The following is a 19,455-nucleotide window of genomic DNA, read 5'->3' as shown; positions in this document are numbered from 1 at the left end:
TTTGCTCTTCTGAACTGTAATTGTGTGTCTATGGGTGTGTGTGTGTGTATGTGTGTGTGTGAGTGTGTGTGTGTGTGTGTGTGTGTGTGAGTGTGTATAGATATATCTATATCTATCTATCCATCTCTTTATATACACACATATATATGTGTATATGCAATATGGCATGTGTATATGCAATACGGTATGAGGGTCTGTGCATGGTACAGATATTACTGCACATCCAGGAGTACTGCAAGGCCCAAGGCTGAAGAGTGAGTGTCTTACATTCCCTGGTTGTGCATTAATTAATATCTGTACCATGCACACCTCAAAAGTCATCAGAGATCTGGGGACCCAGGTTGACAGTAGCCTTTCGTTTGACACTCATGTTGCTAAAGTAGTTAGGAAAACCTTCTATATCACCCACCTGATCATGAAGGGATTCACATCTAGATCAAGGGAGGTCATCGTCCCCCTGTACTCATCACTTATTAGACCTATGATTGAGTACAATGGAATGTATCTGACCAGACACCTGCTGCAGCTTGAAAGGCCCCAAAAGTTCCTCACCAAAAGGATAAAGGGTCTCAAAAATATGTCTTATGCTGCCCGACTGAAAGAACTCCAGCTCTATTCAGTCTCATACCGCTTGCTCAGAGGTGACCTGTGCCTGACATATAAGGCCATGTCAAACCCAGATTTGATGAATATGCTTCACCTCAAAAATCTAGATCCCTCAGAACCACAAGGGCGGAGACTTAAACCTTGACACGGTTATAAATAGAACGTGCTGGAGGGATAGATTCATCACCCAGAGACTCCCTATGCTGTGGAACAAAATCCCGGTACATGTGAGGCAGAGCACCTCTCTGGTCTTGTTCAAGAGGAATCTTGACCAATGGATGGGAGATTGCAGATATACCCCAGGGATTACTTCAGCGTCACTGCTTGACAGAGGCACAGCAAAATGATAGGCATAGTTTTTATTCAAACTAAAGGGGTGGTGAAAGCCACATAACTATGGGCTAGGCTTATAAATGCCCTTGGGCAGATAGCCTAGTATGAACCTATGAACCTATGAACCTATGAATCTGTAGTTTTTGCAGCTTGAATTTTACATTTTGAAGTTTATTTATGGCAATTATATATTTTATGTGTTTAATGTAAAATATTTCCTCCAGCCATTTTTAACTAATTGATAGCTGTGCAAGGTTATAACTTTTTAATTTTGTGGCATTTTTATCTGAAATTTCCAGGGTAGCCATTTAAGGAACTGTTTGGTCAAAGTACTGTGTGTTGTTGCATAGTTCGGTTTACAAGTAGGTAATAGCACTACACAATATCTCATCTGTATTCTGGGAGGTGAATGAGTCAATATGGAAAGACTACCATATCGGTAGTACCGTGTTTCATAAACATATGCACAACTTTACATGTAACACAGACACAGATATATTCATAAATATAATCATTTTGGTAGGTAGCAACTCCAAGAACTGAAAGATGCATATGTGCAAACAGTACTTTCCCTGTCCCATATTTTGTTACTTTAGCTGATGATATGCTTGTTAGACTTTAAAACTATTCACAAGAGTAATCACTTTGGTCCATTCAGCATATAAGGAGAGCAACAGTCCCAAGAAATGAAAACATATGTAAGCAGTAATACTTTCTCCATCCCTATCATTTTTCTTCGGGTGGTTCATTTGTTGGTATACTTGTTGCCTTCATTTATATGAGTTTCTGTGGTACTTTATACATATTCTATTCCTATTTTAAAGTGCTTTTGGATCCATACAGTATTTGATTTTGTGCGCCACATGTTTAGATTTACCTCTTAGGTCAGACAGTCTATCAGAACTACTCAGTCGAGTGGTTTTACTTTTGTGTACTGTATCTTCAAATTTATGTTTTAGGTGAAGCTATCAAATGAGCAATTCATAGTCATGCTGATTCCACAGTAGTGAGACAATACCCTTGTGGGAATATCACTGGCTATGAGTCACAAAAAGGTGCAGTGACAAAACTAAGCACATTGGTTCAGTTCTACTTGTAAAGCTGTATTGATGCTTATGTTTTTTTTTTTTGTTTTGTTTTTTTGTAAACAGCTTTATTGAATTATCACTTGTGACTTAGGCAAACTTAGCTTTACTGAATTATCACTTGTGACTTAGGCATATTTACATTTACATAAATGTCATCAAACCATATTAATAATTTCACATTTACAAACAATATATATCACATATATTGTTATATATTATATAATCAAAGCAACATTACATAAATTGTTCAATTTCTGCCTTCTCATAAACCTCATTTCTCCAAAACATATTTCTGCATGTATCGTTCCTATAATTTCCCTTCTTTTCTGCATAATTTACTCCTACCCTTTTCTAAGTTTACCACTTCATACACTTTTACCTCTGTTACTATAGTCATTACTTCAAATATAGTTAGTTTAGATTTTAATTTCCATTTTCTAATAATTGCTTTTTTGGCAGCCACCATAGTTAAATTTAACTAGGCCTTACCATGTTAAGCCAATTCAGATATTGTATCCCAGCTCAAAACAATAATTTCCTTAGTTATACTCATTTTCTCGCCCAGTATTAGTCTGAGTACTCTGTAAGGAATTTTTAAAGTCTGCTAACTCATTACAGTGTGAGAATATACACTCCTGGGTACCTTTTTTCCCCATTATGCCTCCAACATTTGACATCTACCTGACAAAAAATCCTGCTTGGGATATAAAAGTATTTATGCAAACACTTCTAGTCAAAAATCCAAAATCTTCTAGATTTTGTTGTATATTTGGGAACCATACATATGTCCTCTCATTGTTTCTTTGTGAATTGCATATCTAATCTGTCTTCCCAATCTTTCCTGAGCTATTCTGATTGATTCCTATAGTTATCGTGCAATATTTCATATACCCTTCTAATTACGCTTTTTTTAACAACAGCTTCTGATCTAGATTCAATTAAAAACTCAACCAGTGCAGGTCGTTCATTTAGGATTCCCCTCTCCATCTTTGTCGATACTATGATATCAGTCCCTGATAGGGAAGTCAATCACTAGCCTGGAATACAAACACCTTCTCTTCCCATTCTATTACTTTTCCCCTCTAATTATTTTTTCCGAATACTGTGGTTTCTTTGCCAGCTTATGCTAGTAAATTTCAGCCCCTCCTTGCCTATTTTCTGTACCCCTTATTGCAGTCATCCATAAATGCAGAATCTCCTTTCTACATTCCTGTGTTGGCTTAGTTCTCAGTATACTTTCTGTTTCTGTATGAATATAATATTCTGTATGACTATACAATACTATCTTCCATTCCCTCCTACATAATTTTATAGCTTCACTATATCTCTTGAACTCTTTACAAACCTATACAATACTAAAATCTCCCTTCTTACATAGTTTTATAACTAACTTCACTACATATCTTGAACTTGTAAACCTTTCTTTATTGAAATGAAAGAACACTAAACTTATTTACAATGTTTGTCTTCTCCAGTATTAGTCCATTTACGGCTGTAAGATTTTACAGCTGAAGTATCTGTACAGACATAATTATTGATATAAATACTTTACTGTATATAACTGTCTTGTAATTATGTTTGTTTCATGAGAAATGTAACTGTTGTTGTTCTGAGAACTGTCTGAAATCCACTTGTTAATATAAATGTACTGTGGTGGAGATTTTCTCCCTGGGCCTCCGCTGAAAATCGGCTCTGCCCAATCAAACTTTCCTGGTCAACAAAAATAAATAAATATTCGTCTTCTGGATTTGAGTCCAAAATGACATTCTTTCCTTATTTCTTGAATTACCCACCTGTTTTATCATCATTCCTTTCCACTTTGAATTGTAGCTTTCTGCTTGTGTTATCTATAAGAGTCTTAACTGTGCAGTTCTAAAATATCCCCCCAAATAAGGTAATCCTAAACCTCCTTGTTCTATTGGGAGGATCAATTTATCCCACTTCATTCTTGCCCACTCTCCCTCCCAAATAAAATCCTTTAGCTCTTTATTGATTGCTATTCAGAATTTATCCTTTGATTGATAAAAATGTGCCTGACGTGTGTATAAAACTAAATGGACTGAGAACATTTTTATTTCTTCTATCCAGTTTCTTAGTTCTGTACTGATACTTATGAATCCCAGACTCACTCTTATATATAACTGGTTAGGTAATATGCCATTTACTTCAAAAGTCTGCCAAAGCTCTACAGAAATACTTTGGCAAAGCATTTCACCACATGCCAATGAAACACCAACAAAGAGCTATATTTTCCATGAAGAATATTGATGAAAATAATGGCTGATGTTTGAATGTGGTACATGAAATCAAACTTGTCAAACTGCCTAAAATTATAGAACTGCTTAAATATATATAACTGCTTAGTGAGTACCGTGACAATAGTGAACTGCATGTTTTCCTGTGCATTAGCATGCCTAATAGTATACTGTAACCCATAAAAATAAAATCAGTATTTTATCTTACCACATGGATTGGTATATAATTTTTCATTTAACAACATCTTCTATAAAAAGGTAATCTCTTAATCTTTCTCCATCCTATGTGTAATTTTACTGATATCCATGACATATTTAGAAAACTTCTTAAAAGTAGCTATGCAGGGCAGATACCTCTTGGTCTAATATTGTGAACTCAGACTAGTACATCAGTATGACATCACAGGAGCATAATAAGAGTTGAACTAGGAGACACTGGCTTGGATTCATAGTCTGCTGCATAGAAGCACAAACCATTCTGCAGAGACAGAGCAATCTCTGTATCTGTGATGTAATGCAATTCATAGACCTCCACAATCTACTTGTTGCTAGATCACATTAAAATAAAGTTTAGATGACTCTGAGTCACTCAAATAAACAGTTGAATTAGCTGTTCAGTGGAGTGCCAAAACATCATGTGGTAAGAAGTAATGCTGGTACATAGCAGAGCACCCAAAGTCCTACAGTCCCCCCAACACTCACACATATGCCTGGCTATTCATAGACATAGTGCACAGATGCATACAGGTATGTTGCACACTATATGCCTTGAATGCTAGTGCCGATGCCCATGATCCGTGAACATGATTCTGGCTAGCAGGTGTCAGTACATATACTGGCCATTATACTTTCAAGAATGGTGCACAAGAGCACCTAGTATGACATAGAATACCAGGTACTTCTGTGCTGATGACGCTGACTATGCTATGTAAGACAGTGCTACACAGGTGGGTCAGAAAGGTATTTTAACACCTTACTATGGAGCTACATGTAAATTCATAGTAATATACAATATGCCCTACTAATCTGCCTGTCTCTGTTGCTCTATACTCCACTGTTTTCGTTGGAAGTGCCTTATAAAAACTTTCAGTTCCTTGAAAAGATGGTGGACTACGGGGTTACTACGTTACTGTGGTAATGAAAGGTTGGGTAAGCTCCCACTGACAAAAGCTCACTAGCATCACTGGAAGTGGAGTGAGACAAGTTTGGTTGTGATAGCAGGTTTGCCTGCATCATAAGGGACTCCATTGCTTGTAAGAATTTTCCTTCCATGCAACAAACTTTTTCTTTATATCTTTAAAACGGTGCTAATATGATGTTCAGCTCTGTGAGCTGAGTAACATGTTAACAGGCAAGGGAGATTTCTGAGCTGCCAAGGGTAGAACAATCATACGGTGTGCAACTGAATTCCTGTAGGTTACCCTACTGAGACTATCTAGTACTCTAGTTCAGACATGTTTATGAATGGCATACATTCACACAGGGGGATGATTTGCATATATAGTCCATTAATGAAGTAAAATGCTTGCTGTAATTTTCATGATTCAAAGCATGCTTTGATACACCACTGTATGACATGGCAAGCCTATATCATGGTGCAAAATGTCTATGAATAGCACAAACACACACAACAGCAGAAAGCGATATGCACACAAAATGACATGCACAAACTCACTCATATGCATCCACATATCAGCACACAATGGTATACACACACACACACACACACACACACACACACACACACACACACACACACACATTAACAACTTACATACATTACTTACTCCAGTGCGTATTGGATGGGGAGCCTGCATAGAGCTACGGTGGAAATAATAATAAGAAAGTTGAGGATGATCTGCACATTTCAGAGAAAGAAGTGAATATGTGGTCAGTATGCATGACTAAACTTTGAACCATGTCAGCGGATTCTTTTAAACAGTAAACAACTGCACATGTTCAGAAATACATATTATGGTCTGTGCATGTTTCTGTATTTTGCTGAAACTGCTAGATAGCTGGAATGTGTGAACGGATTAAAATGTATCAGCTAGACTGCTTAAGACTTCATTCCTTCTAATTTCTCATATGAACATTTAGCCATTGTAACATTACTAATACTGATTTGTGAGAAGGATGTTTTAACTAACCTATTTTAGGACAGTGACATATTTCATTTTAGATATTTAATACTGTTCTAATAAATAACTACATTTAAGATCAAGGAAGTAAACAACTTTTTAATGGATATTGGTAGTGGTCTGATAAATAACACTTATTTTCAATTGTATTTTCTTATAGAAATACCTGGAGAATGTTTGTTCGGGGAGACATTACTGACTTTGGTTCTATCTCCCACATGTCTAATTTTTAATAAATGTTGAAATTTTATCAAGACTGTTTATTTATTTAATTAATTTTTAATTTGCTTAACAGAGCAGAACCACAATAGTCTGTAGCCCTGCTATACTAAGGCTCACCTTTTCAATATTAGAAATTACAACCACTATAGTCTGTAGCTCTGATATACTAAGGCTCTGCTTTTCAATATTAGAAATTATACATATACACACTGTCATGCATTTGCATGAGAGCTAACATGTGCATATGCACACACACACACACACACACACACACACACACACACACACACACACACACACACACACACACACCTTCTCATAAATGAATATTACACTGTTTAATTGGATTAGATGTCTGAGCAGGGAAAATACCTCTTGTTCTCCTGCACAGATTATCTCCCTCCCACATACACACACACATTTACATGCATAGGTGCATGTATCCAAATAGCTGTGTGAACTGATGCACTCTGTGCACTGCTCTGCATGGATAGTGTGTAGTACAGACATCTATAAATCATTGTCCTGTGAAATTTTCCTCCGACAGCAGTGCATCTGAATGATAAGGGGGCTCATTAGTATAGGGCCCATTTAGAGACCTTACATTTTCATGCAACTCCAAAGCCTCTCACTGCTAGGAAGTGCAAAGCTCTGTTAATGAGTAGCAGGATGACTATGAAATGGGACAGTGCATACCACATAATCTGTCTGTGAATCTCAGCCACTGTTGTTACAAAATGTGTTTCTGATACCTCTCAGCCTCTAAGTGCAAGAAATCTGGACAAAACCTTACAAAATGGGGGGACAAAGGCCCAGAAATATAGACCTATTTTAAATATTGCTCTTACAAACTTATAAAGTTACTAGAGTAACAGGATTTGTTTTAACATGCATATTCTGAAGGATTTGAAGTCTGAAACTCAAATGTATGCTATTATTTCATGACTTCAGTCCTCAGATCAAGCCAGTGATTTGCCAGAAAACTACACATTTTATGAGGAACAGACCAAAAATATGACCCAAAAATCTGGGCATTCTGCAAAAATCTGGACAGTTGAGAGGTATGCTTGAAGATACCAGACCAGATACAGAATACTGTGTTGAATCACTGTGTGGTAGGATTGTAGGATTAAAGATGGGAAAGGCTTCCAATAAACCTGGCACAGCAGACCCTAACACTGGTAAATGAAAAGTTGTAGTGAAGAGTTGAAAGGTGCTAGAAAAGTCAAGAGATACAAAATACAAACAAACAAAAGTACAAGTACAAAATAGCCATGGACATTAGATAGAATAAGCAGTCAAACTAGCCTTGTAAGTGTTCTATGTATTGCTAAAATAAACTTAAAGAACTAATACACCTTGTTTATGAGATTTCATTAACTGATGTACTGTTATTTTTTTCTTTTTTGCAGTGGATGCACCTGGTAATGTCTACTTGATAACGGAATACAGTTCTGAAGATTAATAATTCTTTGTCTGTTGATGGTCTCCTGCTATTATGAATAATTCTATGCAATTAATCTAGTGCATTTTTCATTTAAATGAATGATTTAAAACAAAATGCAAATCTGTCATTTGAAGAAATTTTGAAGTTCATTATTTTACATTGGTGTACATTATTGTTCATTGATGCTATGTATAATAATTGTAACAAAATATCATAACGATTAAATATTTTACACTGTACTTTAGAAGTGGAAATGGACTTTGCACATAGCATTTCAATGCATGTGTTTTAATATGTCCAAAGGAGCATTAATATTTTGTAATATACACAAAGCAACATCCACAGAAGGCACTCCAGTAAAGGAAATGTTTATTTAGCACTTTTGTCCAAAGACTTCATCAGAATAAAATGACAAAATTTCAACCAACTGTATATACTGTTTTATATACTCAGTTAAACAATTAATTGAACAATCAAACAATTAAAATCTAAAAACTTCAGCAAAGCAGCTTTTAAAGCAACATTACATATACTTATAAAAAACACAATACATATACTGTCATTGTTTCCAGGATGCTTATCTGCTTGCAACCTAAGCTGCCAAAATGTTTCTCTCCTCAAAATCATTTTTTATAATCACCACCCCTTTCTGTTCATTCTCTACCTGCTGAGTTGTGCTGCATTATGGAAGGTATAAAAAGTATGTTAGATACCTTTCAGTCATATATGTCTATGTTTAATAGTCAGTTTTCTCAAAATACTGTTCAGTTAATGGACTTTTGCTGCTGTTGCTTCAGGTTTGCTCCCCTCTTTGGCTGCTTGAGAAGGATATTTAGGTGAAAGAAATATAACTAACACTGCTGATACAGGTACTCGTTTTAAAAATAATTGAATGTTTCTGTTAATCCTTTTTGTGCTGTTGGAAATGTTTATAACAGCCATGTTAATTCTGCTTCTTATCACCCCAATATTTTTGAGCAGTTAAAGCTAATTGATAAAAAGCGTAACAAGTTTCAGAATATTTCCTTTCATAGCATGTATTTTGAGCAGTGCATTAATCTGAACATAGTGCAAAAGGTTTGAGGGTATATAAATACCCTAATGGGCTGAATGATGAAGATCCATTTTTTAAGAAACTAACATAATTTATAATGACACAGTCCAAGGCAGTGACACAAACCACAAAGAAACACAACGCTGCTCCGGCACAATAAAGGCTGTCCCTTTTCCACAAACCACCACTGCTGTTGCAAGCACAAGGATAAATGATGTTCCCACGAAGATAAAAATATATTATTTATTAACAAAAAACTTGTAAAAACAAAGCAAAGTTATTGATTAAGCACTTTCGTCTCCTTAACAGAGACTTCTTCAGAATCTAATTGCTCTTGTCAGTCCTGCATTTTATACATTTTGAAATAAACCTCTTGTTAGCCTGTTGGCTAAGCAATTAAACAATTAATTTAATTAAACAAGCATTCACTTGAACCAATTGGGTTGATACCATAATAAAAGGGCTAGCTCATAATTAAAAGCTGTACAAAACTGCTCAATAAATATGGTGAACAATAAACACAAAAGAACTGATAAATATAAATATAAATATAAATAGTACACATCCCCTGGTCTCTTAAAATTCAATATTATATCATACCATCAATTAAACATTATATAAATATTATATAAATATTCATAAATATTATTTCATTTTTATAAAGAACTTGAAAGTTAAAAATGTCAACATTTAAAAATGTTAAAAAATGTATTGTTAACCAGTAAAAAGTTAAAAATTGAAAAGAAATGAATAAACAACCAAGAGATAATATCTCTAATGTCAGAATATATTTAACATTTTACTTTATTCGGATCCATTGCTAATAGTTTTAGTGCAGGGGTAATGGATATATGGTCATTTAGTCCTTTTCCACTACAGGCATCTAGCCTTAACTGCCAGATCATTTCCCTGTACTCTAACTTTGTTTCCCAGTCACCCCCTCGGTCCATGGGCTCTACCTCCTCTACCACCCAAAATTTAAAATCAGCTTTTTTACATTCTAATGCATGCCTGTACAATGCATTATTGTCATTGCGTCGGTTAATGTCCCTGATGTGTTCACATATTCTATTTCTGAGATGTCTTTCGGTTTTACCAATGTAGTAACTCCCACAGGCCTTACAAAATACTAGGTAAACAACACCTTTAGAGTAATAACTATTATATTTTTTTGCTTTTATAGTTAAATGTAGACTTGGTATTCTTACTTCTTTTAATTCTGCAATATATGAACATTGTGCACATCTGCCAGATTTAAAAGTACCATGTCTCTTGTTAGCCCCCCTGTCCAAGATTTTCCTTTTCTCAATAATATTTTTGATGTTTTTGTTCCTTCTAAAACTAAATTTTATATCACATTTAAAAACATCTGTTTTAGTTGACATATTCCTAAACATATCCCAAGTGTCATAGATACTTTTTTTCTTCTTTTTTTTTAGGGCGGTTGAAAAAAAGTGTCTATGACACTAAAGAATGTAAAAAAGTTGATTTTAAATTTTGGGTGGTAGAGGAGGTAGAGCCCATGGACCGAGGGGGTGACTGGGAAACAAAGTTAGAATACAGGGAAATGATCTGGCAGTTAAGGCTAGATGCCTGTAGTGGAAAAGGACTAAATGACCATATATCCATTACCCCTGCACTAAAACTATTAGCAATAGATCCGAATAAAGTAAAATGTTAAATATATTCTGACATTAGAGATATTATCTCTTGGTTGTTTATTCATTTCTTTTCAATTTTTAACTTTTTACTGGTTAACAATACATTTTTTAACATTTTTAAATGTTGACATTTTTAACTTTCAAGTTCTTTATAAAAATGAAATAATATTTATTAATATTTATATAATATTTATATAATGTTTAATTGATGGTATGATATAATATTGAATTTTAAGAGACCAGGGGATGTGTACTATTTATATTTATATTTATATTTATCAGTTCTTTTGTGTTTATTGTTCACCATATTTATTGAGCAGTTTTGTACAGCTTTTAATTATGAGCTAGCCCTTTTATTATGGTATCAACCCAATTGGTTCAAGTGAATGCTTGTTTAATTAAATTAATTGTTTAATTGCTTAGCCAACAGGCTAACAAGGTTTATTTCAAAATGTATAAAATGCAGGACTGACAAGAGCAATTAGATTCTGAAGAAGTCTCCGTTAAGGAGACGAAAGCGCTTAATCAGTAACTTTGTTTTGTTTTTACAAGTCTTTTGTTAATAAATAATATATTTTTATCTTCGTGGGAACATCGTTTATCCTTGTGCTTGCAACAGCAGTGGTGGTTTGTGGAAAAGGGACAGCCTTTATTGTACTGGAGCAGCGTTGTGTTTCTTTATAATTTATAATGACACTGGTATCGAGTTGATTAAGTTATTGATTAGACATAATGAAGGGATGTTGCAGGCTTTAAATTGTGAAATTAAAGCCCTTGATCTTTCTATTTCTCAGCACTTGCAGTAATCACTTATTCATGCTGAGGTTAATTCCATTATGTCTTCTCTATAGAGGGGGCAGCCAACATAATATAAAGAAAAAAGAAGAAGCTTAGCAGAGATTTCATGGCTTATAAAGATAGTGTGGCATATCCAGCAGCTGCAATAAATCATTCAACCACTGTTTCTTTTAATGTCTCTGGTTTTAATTCTTCTTCCTCTAATGAGAACTCTGGCAATATGGAGAATTCCCCTTTGGAACAAACCAATGAAGTTCCTTCTTTTTCTCAAGAAGGTCCCAGGAGATAAGAAAGATTGGCAGGCAAGTCAGCCACTCCTCAGAGTTTGTCAGATTTTTGGTCACCCAATTGGATGAACTCAAAGAACAGAAGGGGGGGCATGCCAACATAGGCAGGAAGCGACCTTGGATTAGGAGCTGTTGAAGAGAAAAGTTCCTCCAACTTCTATTTTATTTTCTGGATATTGTGCTATGTTAGCTGATAATGTGTACAATTTTACTCAGGAGCAGTTCAATATTGAACAAACTGCAGTTCTTAAGAAAGGTTTGTCTTTTGTACCTTCATGTAGAGCAAGTTTAAGTCAAACATTAGTAGACTTGAAGTTATTTTGCAGGAAATTAAGTTTGTCTTGTTTGTTTCATGACTCTGTTGATCATGTCATTTGTCCTTTTAAAAAGAAGAGCACATTTAATCCCCCATCACCAGCTTCAGTGGGGTTATTTTACGATTTATGTGAAAAGGATGTATTATTTATAGGTTCATAGGTTCATTGGTTCATACTAGGCTATCTGCCCTAGGGCATTTACAAGCCTAACCAGAGTGTGTTTGGCTTTCGCTACCCATTTTAAATGAATTCTGCTATGCCCTTTTTTGAGGTTAATATACTGTGCCTCTGTCTAACAGTGACACAGAAGTGATACCTGGAGTAAATCTACGATCTCCCATCCACTCATCAAGATTACTCTTGAAGAGAGTCAATGAGGGACTCTGCCTAACTTGGACTGGGATTTTATTCCAGAGTGAAGGGAGCCTCTGGGTTATGAATCTGTCCCTCCAGCATGTCCTATTTATTTCAGTGCTGAGGTTCAAGTCTCTCGAGCGCATAGCTCGATGGGATTTGGATTTTCTGAGGTGCAGCATGTCCATTAATGGACATGGCTTTATATGTCAGGCACAGATTACCTCTGAGCAGGTGGTATGTCACTGAGTAGAGCTGGAGTTTCTTTAACCGGGCAGCATATGGCATCTGTTTGAGCCCTTTGATCCTCTTGGTGAGGTACTTTTGGGGTCTTTCCAGTTGCTGCAGGTGTCTGGTAAGGTACATCCCAAAAGGGGCATTGTACTCAATTATGGGCCTGATGAGGGATGAGTAAAGAGGCACGATGACCTCCCCTGATCTAGATGTGAATCCCTTCATGATTAGGTGGGCTATATAAAATGTTTTTCTAACCACTTTGGCCACGTGGTTGTCGAATGAGAGATTGCTATCAACTTGGGTCCCCAGGTCCCTAATTACTTCTTCCGTACTTAATGGATTACCATCTATGTGGTAATTTGTGGGCACTTTCTTTTTGCCGAAGGGGATGACTATACACTTTTTGGTGTTTAGCTTGAGGCCATGGCTCTGGCACCAGTTGTCTGTTTCTATGAGGCCCTTTTGTAGGATGCTTGTGTCGGCTGGAGAGTCGATTATGGTGCCCAGTTTGCAGTCATCTGCGAACTTGGTTAGCCACAGTCCTTCCGTGTTGGCCTGTACCTCTGAGAAATATATACTGAACAGAAGAGGTCCCAGGACTGAGCCTTGTGGGACGCCACTTGTAACTGGTTTGGAGTGTGACATGGCTCCAGCAATTCTAACCATGTGGGTTCTGTCCTTGAGCCAGTTTGCAACCCATCTAGTGACATAGGGGTTTATATTTAAGCTGGTGAGCTTATCTATAATGCCCGAGTGGGGTATTGTATCGAAGGCTTTTGCGAGGTCCAGGTAGGCTGTGTGGACCACCTTCCCCTCGTCCATGGCCTTGGTGACTGTTTCAAAGAAATTGTCCAGGTTTAAGAGGCAGGATCTGCCCTTAACAAAGCTGAACTGGGTAGGATCCGGTGCCTGTAGGTCCCCAATATATTTATTTATGAGGTCCATGATGATCCTTTTCATAGCTTTGCAGACCAAGCTAGTCAGGCTTATGGGGCAATAGTTTCCAGGATCCGTTGAGGCACCACGTTTGTGGAGAGGGACCACTGTTGCTATACGCCATTCTTTGGGTACATATCCTGTAGTAAGGCTGAGATTGAATAGTAGTTTTATGTTTGGGTTTAGTTCTTCTTGGAGTTCATGTAGGACGCAGCCCGGGACAGCGTCTGGTCCCACCGATGCTGTGTTTTTTTGCTTTGGAGAGGGCGGCTCTTACCTGAGCATCTGAGATGTCAGGGGGCAGCACTCTGCTGGGATAGATATTTGCCCTTTTGGTGGGGAAGGGAGAGAGAAGTTTGCACTGAATCTGTCAGCTAGGATGTTGGCAATGTCTGTAAAGTCAGTCTGCGAATAAATACTACAATTTAAACTGCCAGGAAAACAAGACTTTTCTGAATTGTCTAAAATGTTTGATTTGTGCTTCATGAAAGCTGGCATGGGTGGTGGCCTTGTTGTAACATATCAGTCTGATTATGTTACTGAGACTGAAAAAATGTTGAATAATATTCAGAAATATGAGAAAGTTACTTTGTATTTTGTTAAAGAAAGATATTGGTACATACATAACATATTGTATTTACTTAGCAATTGTTCTATCAATTATGAAATATTTCAATTCTTATTTGTTGAACATCCCAGACTGGCTATTTTGTTTGGGATTCCTAAACTTCATAGTGGGATATATACTTTGCCTTCTATGCCTATTGTGTCTGCTAAAGACAGTGCCACTGAACATATTTCTGTCTTTTTAGATTATTTTTTAAATTCCCTTGTCCAAAAATTAAATAGTTATAGAAGAAACGTGTGGCATTTTTTTGGATGGTTTGTATGGGTAGAAGGTGTTGATTTTTTGAGACTGTGGGCCAGATTCAGGAAGGCTTACATGGAGTTCAAGAGTAGTGTAAGCCTCCGTGTAAGCCTCCTGATTTTTTTTCACGGGATTTTTGGGTTTAACTGCAGCGCACACCTGCACAAATGGGATGCGCTACCTAAAACTGAAAATCGAAGCTTATAAGCCCACAATTGTGGGATTTATGTATTACATTGAATGTCAATGGAGGGACTTGCAGACCAAAAACAATATGGCCTCCGTTTAGTGGTTGTCAAGGGGGGGAAGCTCCGTGTAAGACATGTAACTAGTCATTACTAGGCAATCCTATGTAAATGAGGGTTACAATACTGAATCACACTGTCACATAGGTAATGAGCACTGTCTGAGTAGTGTAAGAGTTAGAGACGGGAGGAACAGAGTAAGAGGTAGGTGACATCATGGGGGGGGGGATGATAGCAATAAATGTACCAGATTGGAGGGCAATGTAAGGTAACAGATGACAGACAGACATCAGGGAGGGAGGTGTGTCCCAACAGAACACTAGGAAAGTCAAGAAATTGAGGGTATACGCTATCCCTACACTCAAAGTTTCTTGAAATACGTGCATGCGCGCGTGTGTAAGGCAGGTTCAACATGTGGGAGTGTGTTGCAAACCGTTTACAATGGTTTGCGCGGGCGTGCACATGTGGAAGGCAGTGTGCACGCGTTTTAGCATGAATCAGCCTAGTTCACACCGTGTAAGGATGTGTGCGCGCGTGTAACACTGTGTAGGGATGTGTGCGCGTGTTTAAGTGACTGTGAGCGTGTTTAAGCTGGTGTGCACATTGCTCCCCCTCAGGAAACAGAAAGGAAACAGGAAACAACTAAAATCCAGGGAAACTGCCAGAAGATACTACTGGAGTTAATTGGTGGAAACAATTAGAAGCAGGCAATTACACAGGCAGACTAGAAGCCCAACCCAGCACTTAAAACACTGCAAAGAGTAGTGCAGGCTGTTTCTCACAACAGATACTGCCAGAAACTAAGCTATCAGAATTGAAAACTGAAAAAAGCTGAACTCAGAGCAGAAATGCTAGGGGCTGCCATAGCTATTATAATCAGGCATAGGCGAATTGCTGAGGGTGGTGACAATGCAGATGCTGACAGACAACCCAGAGTGAGGAGAAGGAGAAGAGTATACAGGCCCAGGGTCACCTACCATGGGTTACATGAGCTGGAGATAGTAGAGCGCTATAGAGTGGACAGAGAGCTCCTGCAGCAGATTGTTGAGCTGTGCAGGCCACGCCTCACACACAGAACCAACAGAGGGGAACCCATCCCAGTGGAAACCAAGGTATGTGTTGGCCTAAGAATACTAGCAACAGGTACCTTCCAGAGACCAACTGGCGATATGATGGGGATATCACAGGCATCAGCCTCCAGGGTACTACACCAGTTCCTGGATGCCATGTCAGCACATATCGGTGATCATGTATATTTCCCCAATGCCCGTGAGGTATTGGCTAGCAATATGCGTCTCTTCCAGCAAATAGCGGAATACCCTGAGGTACTGGGTGCTATAGACTGCACGCACATACGCATCAAAGCACCAGCAGGAGAGCGGGGTAGAGCCTACATTAACCGCAAGGGTACCTCTCCATCAACTGCCAGGTCGTGTGTGATGCCCAGCATAATAATGAATGTGTGTGCTGGCTGCCCTGGGAGCTACCACGATTCCCATATCTGGCATCTGACGCAGCTGTACCAATCATTTGCCAGTGGGGACTTCCCACACGGACACCTAGTGGGGGATGCAGGTTATGCACTTGAGCCGTGGCTGATGACACCCATCAGAAATGCACACACACCTGAACAGGAACGCCATAATGAGGCACACGCACAAACACGTAATATCATAGAGCATGTGTTTGGGCTGCTCAAGTCATGGTTCCGGTGTCTGGACACATCTGGTGGAGCCTTGCAGTACACACCAACTACATGTACCCAAATGATCATGATATGTGCTATGCTACATAATATGATCCTGCGGAAACAGCTGCAGCAGGACCAGCACAGGGCTGGGCCAAACATCCCCCCACCATTGCCAAGGCCACCACAGGCAGGGGTGACTCGGAGGAGGAACAACCTGACCTTGTCCCAGTAGGCAGAAGGAGGCGTGCCCAGTATGCCCTGGCCTTGGCAAAGAGGCAACGCATAGCACATATGCTTGGTCAGTAGGAACACTGGGACTGATACCCGCTCTGACTCACTCATACAGTAACAGGGATGCCTAACATGACACAACCTGCTGCCAAACATGTACAGGGAGTGTAGTATGTGTATCCGACAGAGGTGGCCCTGCAGCACCACCTGAGGCATGAATGCCATGTGTTAAGTAATGTAATATCATGTACCACATGCACACCTGAGGACCCCAACTAACATCCACCCTCAAGAATCATAAACCACAAAAACACAAACCCACCTCATGGGTACCACAAGGGATAGGAACCTAGATGTAATGCTACCCAATGCCAGAAGTATAAACATCAAGATGTGTGCAGTGTAAACACACACAGTATAGAGAATGTAGATATCAGTGCTGTAATAGAAAACAGGGTCAAAGCCCACATCAGCACCCTGACACTACCAGGTCACACGTCATACAGTGATTTACATGTGCAAAAACATGGAACAAGATACAAAATGAGGGTGACTAGCAATAAATAGCATGGATAACCACACACCCATGTTTGTACCACAACAAGAAGCAACATGGAATAGCCATGGTCACAAACCAATGGCTAAAACTGACTACTACTATATAGCTTGCTGCAGACCACTGTCCTAATAGCAGGAACTGCCCCAGGCCTATGTGCATAGGTTCATAGGTTCATACTAGGCTATCTGCCCTAGGGCATTAATAAGCCTAACCCAGAGTTTTGTGGCTTCTGCCACCCCTTCAAGTTGATGGATAATATGCCCATTATTTTGCTGTGCCTCTGTCAAGCAGTGATACTGAGGTTATCCCTGGGGTATACCTGCAATCTCCCATCCATTGGTCAAGATCTCACTTGAACGAAGCCAGTGAGGTGCTCAGCCTCACATGTACCAGGATGTTGTTCCACAGCATAGGGACTCTCTGGGTGATGAATCTGTCCCTCCAGCACATCCTATTAATATCTGTGTTGAGGTTTAGGTCTCCTGCCCTTGTAGTTCTGATGGATGTAGAGGTCTTGAGGTGAAGCATGTTCAATAATTCTGGGTTGGACATAGCCTTGTATGTCAGGCACAGGTCACCTCTGAGCAGACGGTAAGTGACTGAATACAGCTGGAATCCCTTCAGTCGGGCAGCATAAGAAATATGTTTGAGACCCTTTCACCTCCTGTTGAGGAATTTGTGGGCCCATCCAATTGCCGCAGGTGTTGGGTCAGATACATTCTGAATGGGGCATTGTATGCAATCATTGGTCTGATGAGTGATGAGTACAGGGGAACAATGACCTCCCTTGATCTAGATGTGAATCCCTGCATGATGAGGTGGCCAATGTAGAAGGCCTTCCAAACTACCCTGGCAATGTGAGTGTCAAACAAAAGGTTACTGTCAATCTGGGTGCCCAGGTCCCTGATAACCTCCTCTGTGCTTAGAGGATTGCCACCTAGATGGGAAGTAGTGGTAACCTTGTTCTTCCTGAAGGGTATGGCTATGCATTGTTTAGTGTTTAATGTAAGGTCATGGCTGTGGCACCAGTTATCCGTGTCTATGAGTCCCTTCTGAAGGATGTCTGTGTCAGATGGGTTTCCAAATATGCTTCCCAGTTTGCAGTCATCGTCAAACTTTGTCAGCCATAATCCTCCTGTGTTTGCTCATACTTCTGAAAAGTAGATGCTGAACAAATGTGGGCCCAGGACTGAGCCCTGTGGGACACCACTTGTGACAGCTCTGGAGTGTGACATGGCACCAGCAACTTTGACCCTGTGTGTTCCGTCACTTAGCTAGTTTGCAACCCATGCTGTGATGTATGGGTTCACAATTAAGCTGGTGATGTTTTCAATGATACCTGAGTGGGGTATTGTGTCGAAAGCCTTTGCCAGGTCAAGGTAGGCTGTGTGGACTGCCTTGCCCACGTCAATGGCCTGGGTGACTGTTTTGAAAAAGTCAACCAAGTTTAAAAGGCATGATCTGCCCTTGACAAAGCCAAACTGGATTGTATCCAATGTCTGCAAGTCCCCTATGTCTTCATTTATAATTCCCATTATGATCCTCTCCATAGCTTAGCAGAACAGGCTTGTCAAGCTGATGGGATGGTAGTTTCGGGTTGGTGGAGGCACCTCCTTTGTGAAGTGGGTCCACCATTGCCGTATGCCACTCCTTGGGCACATATCCTGAGGTGAGGCTAAGATTAAACAGCTGCCCTAACTGCGGGTGTAATTACTCATTGAGTTCATGGAGCACACAACTGGGGACACCATCTGGTCCCATGGATAAAGAGTTTTCTGCCTTGGATAGAGCAGTTCCCACCCCAGCATTGGAGATGTTTGAGGGGCTACAATCCTCTGGTGTAGATACCTCCAGTTGGGGGGAGGGGGAGGAATCTGCAATGAACCTGTCAGCCAGTATGTTGGCAATGTCTGTAGGTGCAGTGATATCTACATCATTCCGAACTAATTCTGAGCATATCTGGGAGTTCCCTCCCAGGTTTCAAACATAGGCAAAAAAGGCCTCATGATTGTCCCTTGAGTCCTGAGTGGGTTTACTCTCAAAACTTGCCTCGGATGATTGTATGGGGAACCCAGTGTTTTACTCACAATGAGCAGGGGTGTCTTCCCTCCTACGGATTATGCTCT

At 39.2% G+C, this 19,455-nt stretch overlaps 1 protein-coding gene across 1 annotated transcript in view; it reads left to right on the top strand.

Moving 5' to 3' along the window:
• Positions 1 to 8,515, top strand: part of LOC122791184 (calpain-13-like) — a 1,289,367-nt gene extending 1,280,852 nt beyond the window's left edge. Inside the window, exon 22 of the mRNA XM_044058898.1 lies at positions 8,058 to 8,515. Within this exon, the coding sequence (XP_043914833.1) occupies positions 8,058 to 8,084 (27 nt within the window). The 3' untranslated portion in view covers positions 8,085 to 8,515. The remainder of the gene's footprint in view (positions 1 to 8,057) is intronic.
• Positions 8,516 to 19,455: the final 10,940 nt, after the last annotated feature.

This window comes from Protopterus annectens, chromosome 1.part2 (assembly GCF_019279795.1).
Source record: "Protopterus annectens isolate FY-2018-M chromosome 1.part2, PAN1.0, whole genome shotgun sequence".
In the NCBI taxonomy this organism is placed as follows: Eukaryota; Metazoa; Chordata; order Ceratodontiformes; family Protopteridae; genus Protopterus; species Protopterus annectens.
This window is presented reverse-complemented; position numbering and strand designations above follow the sequence as displayed.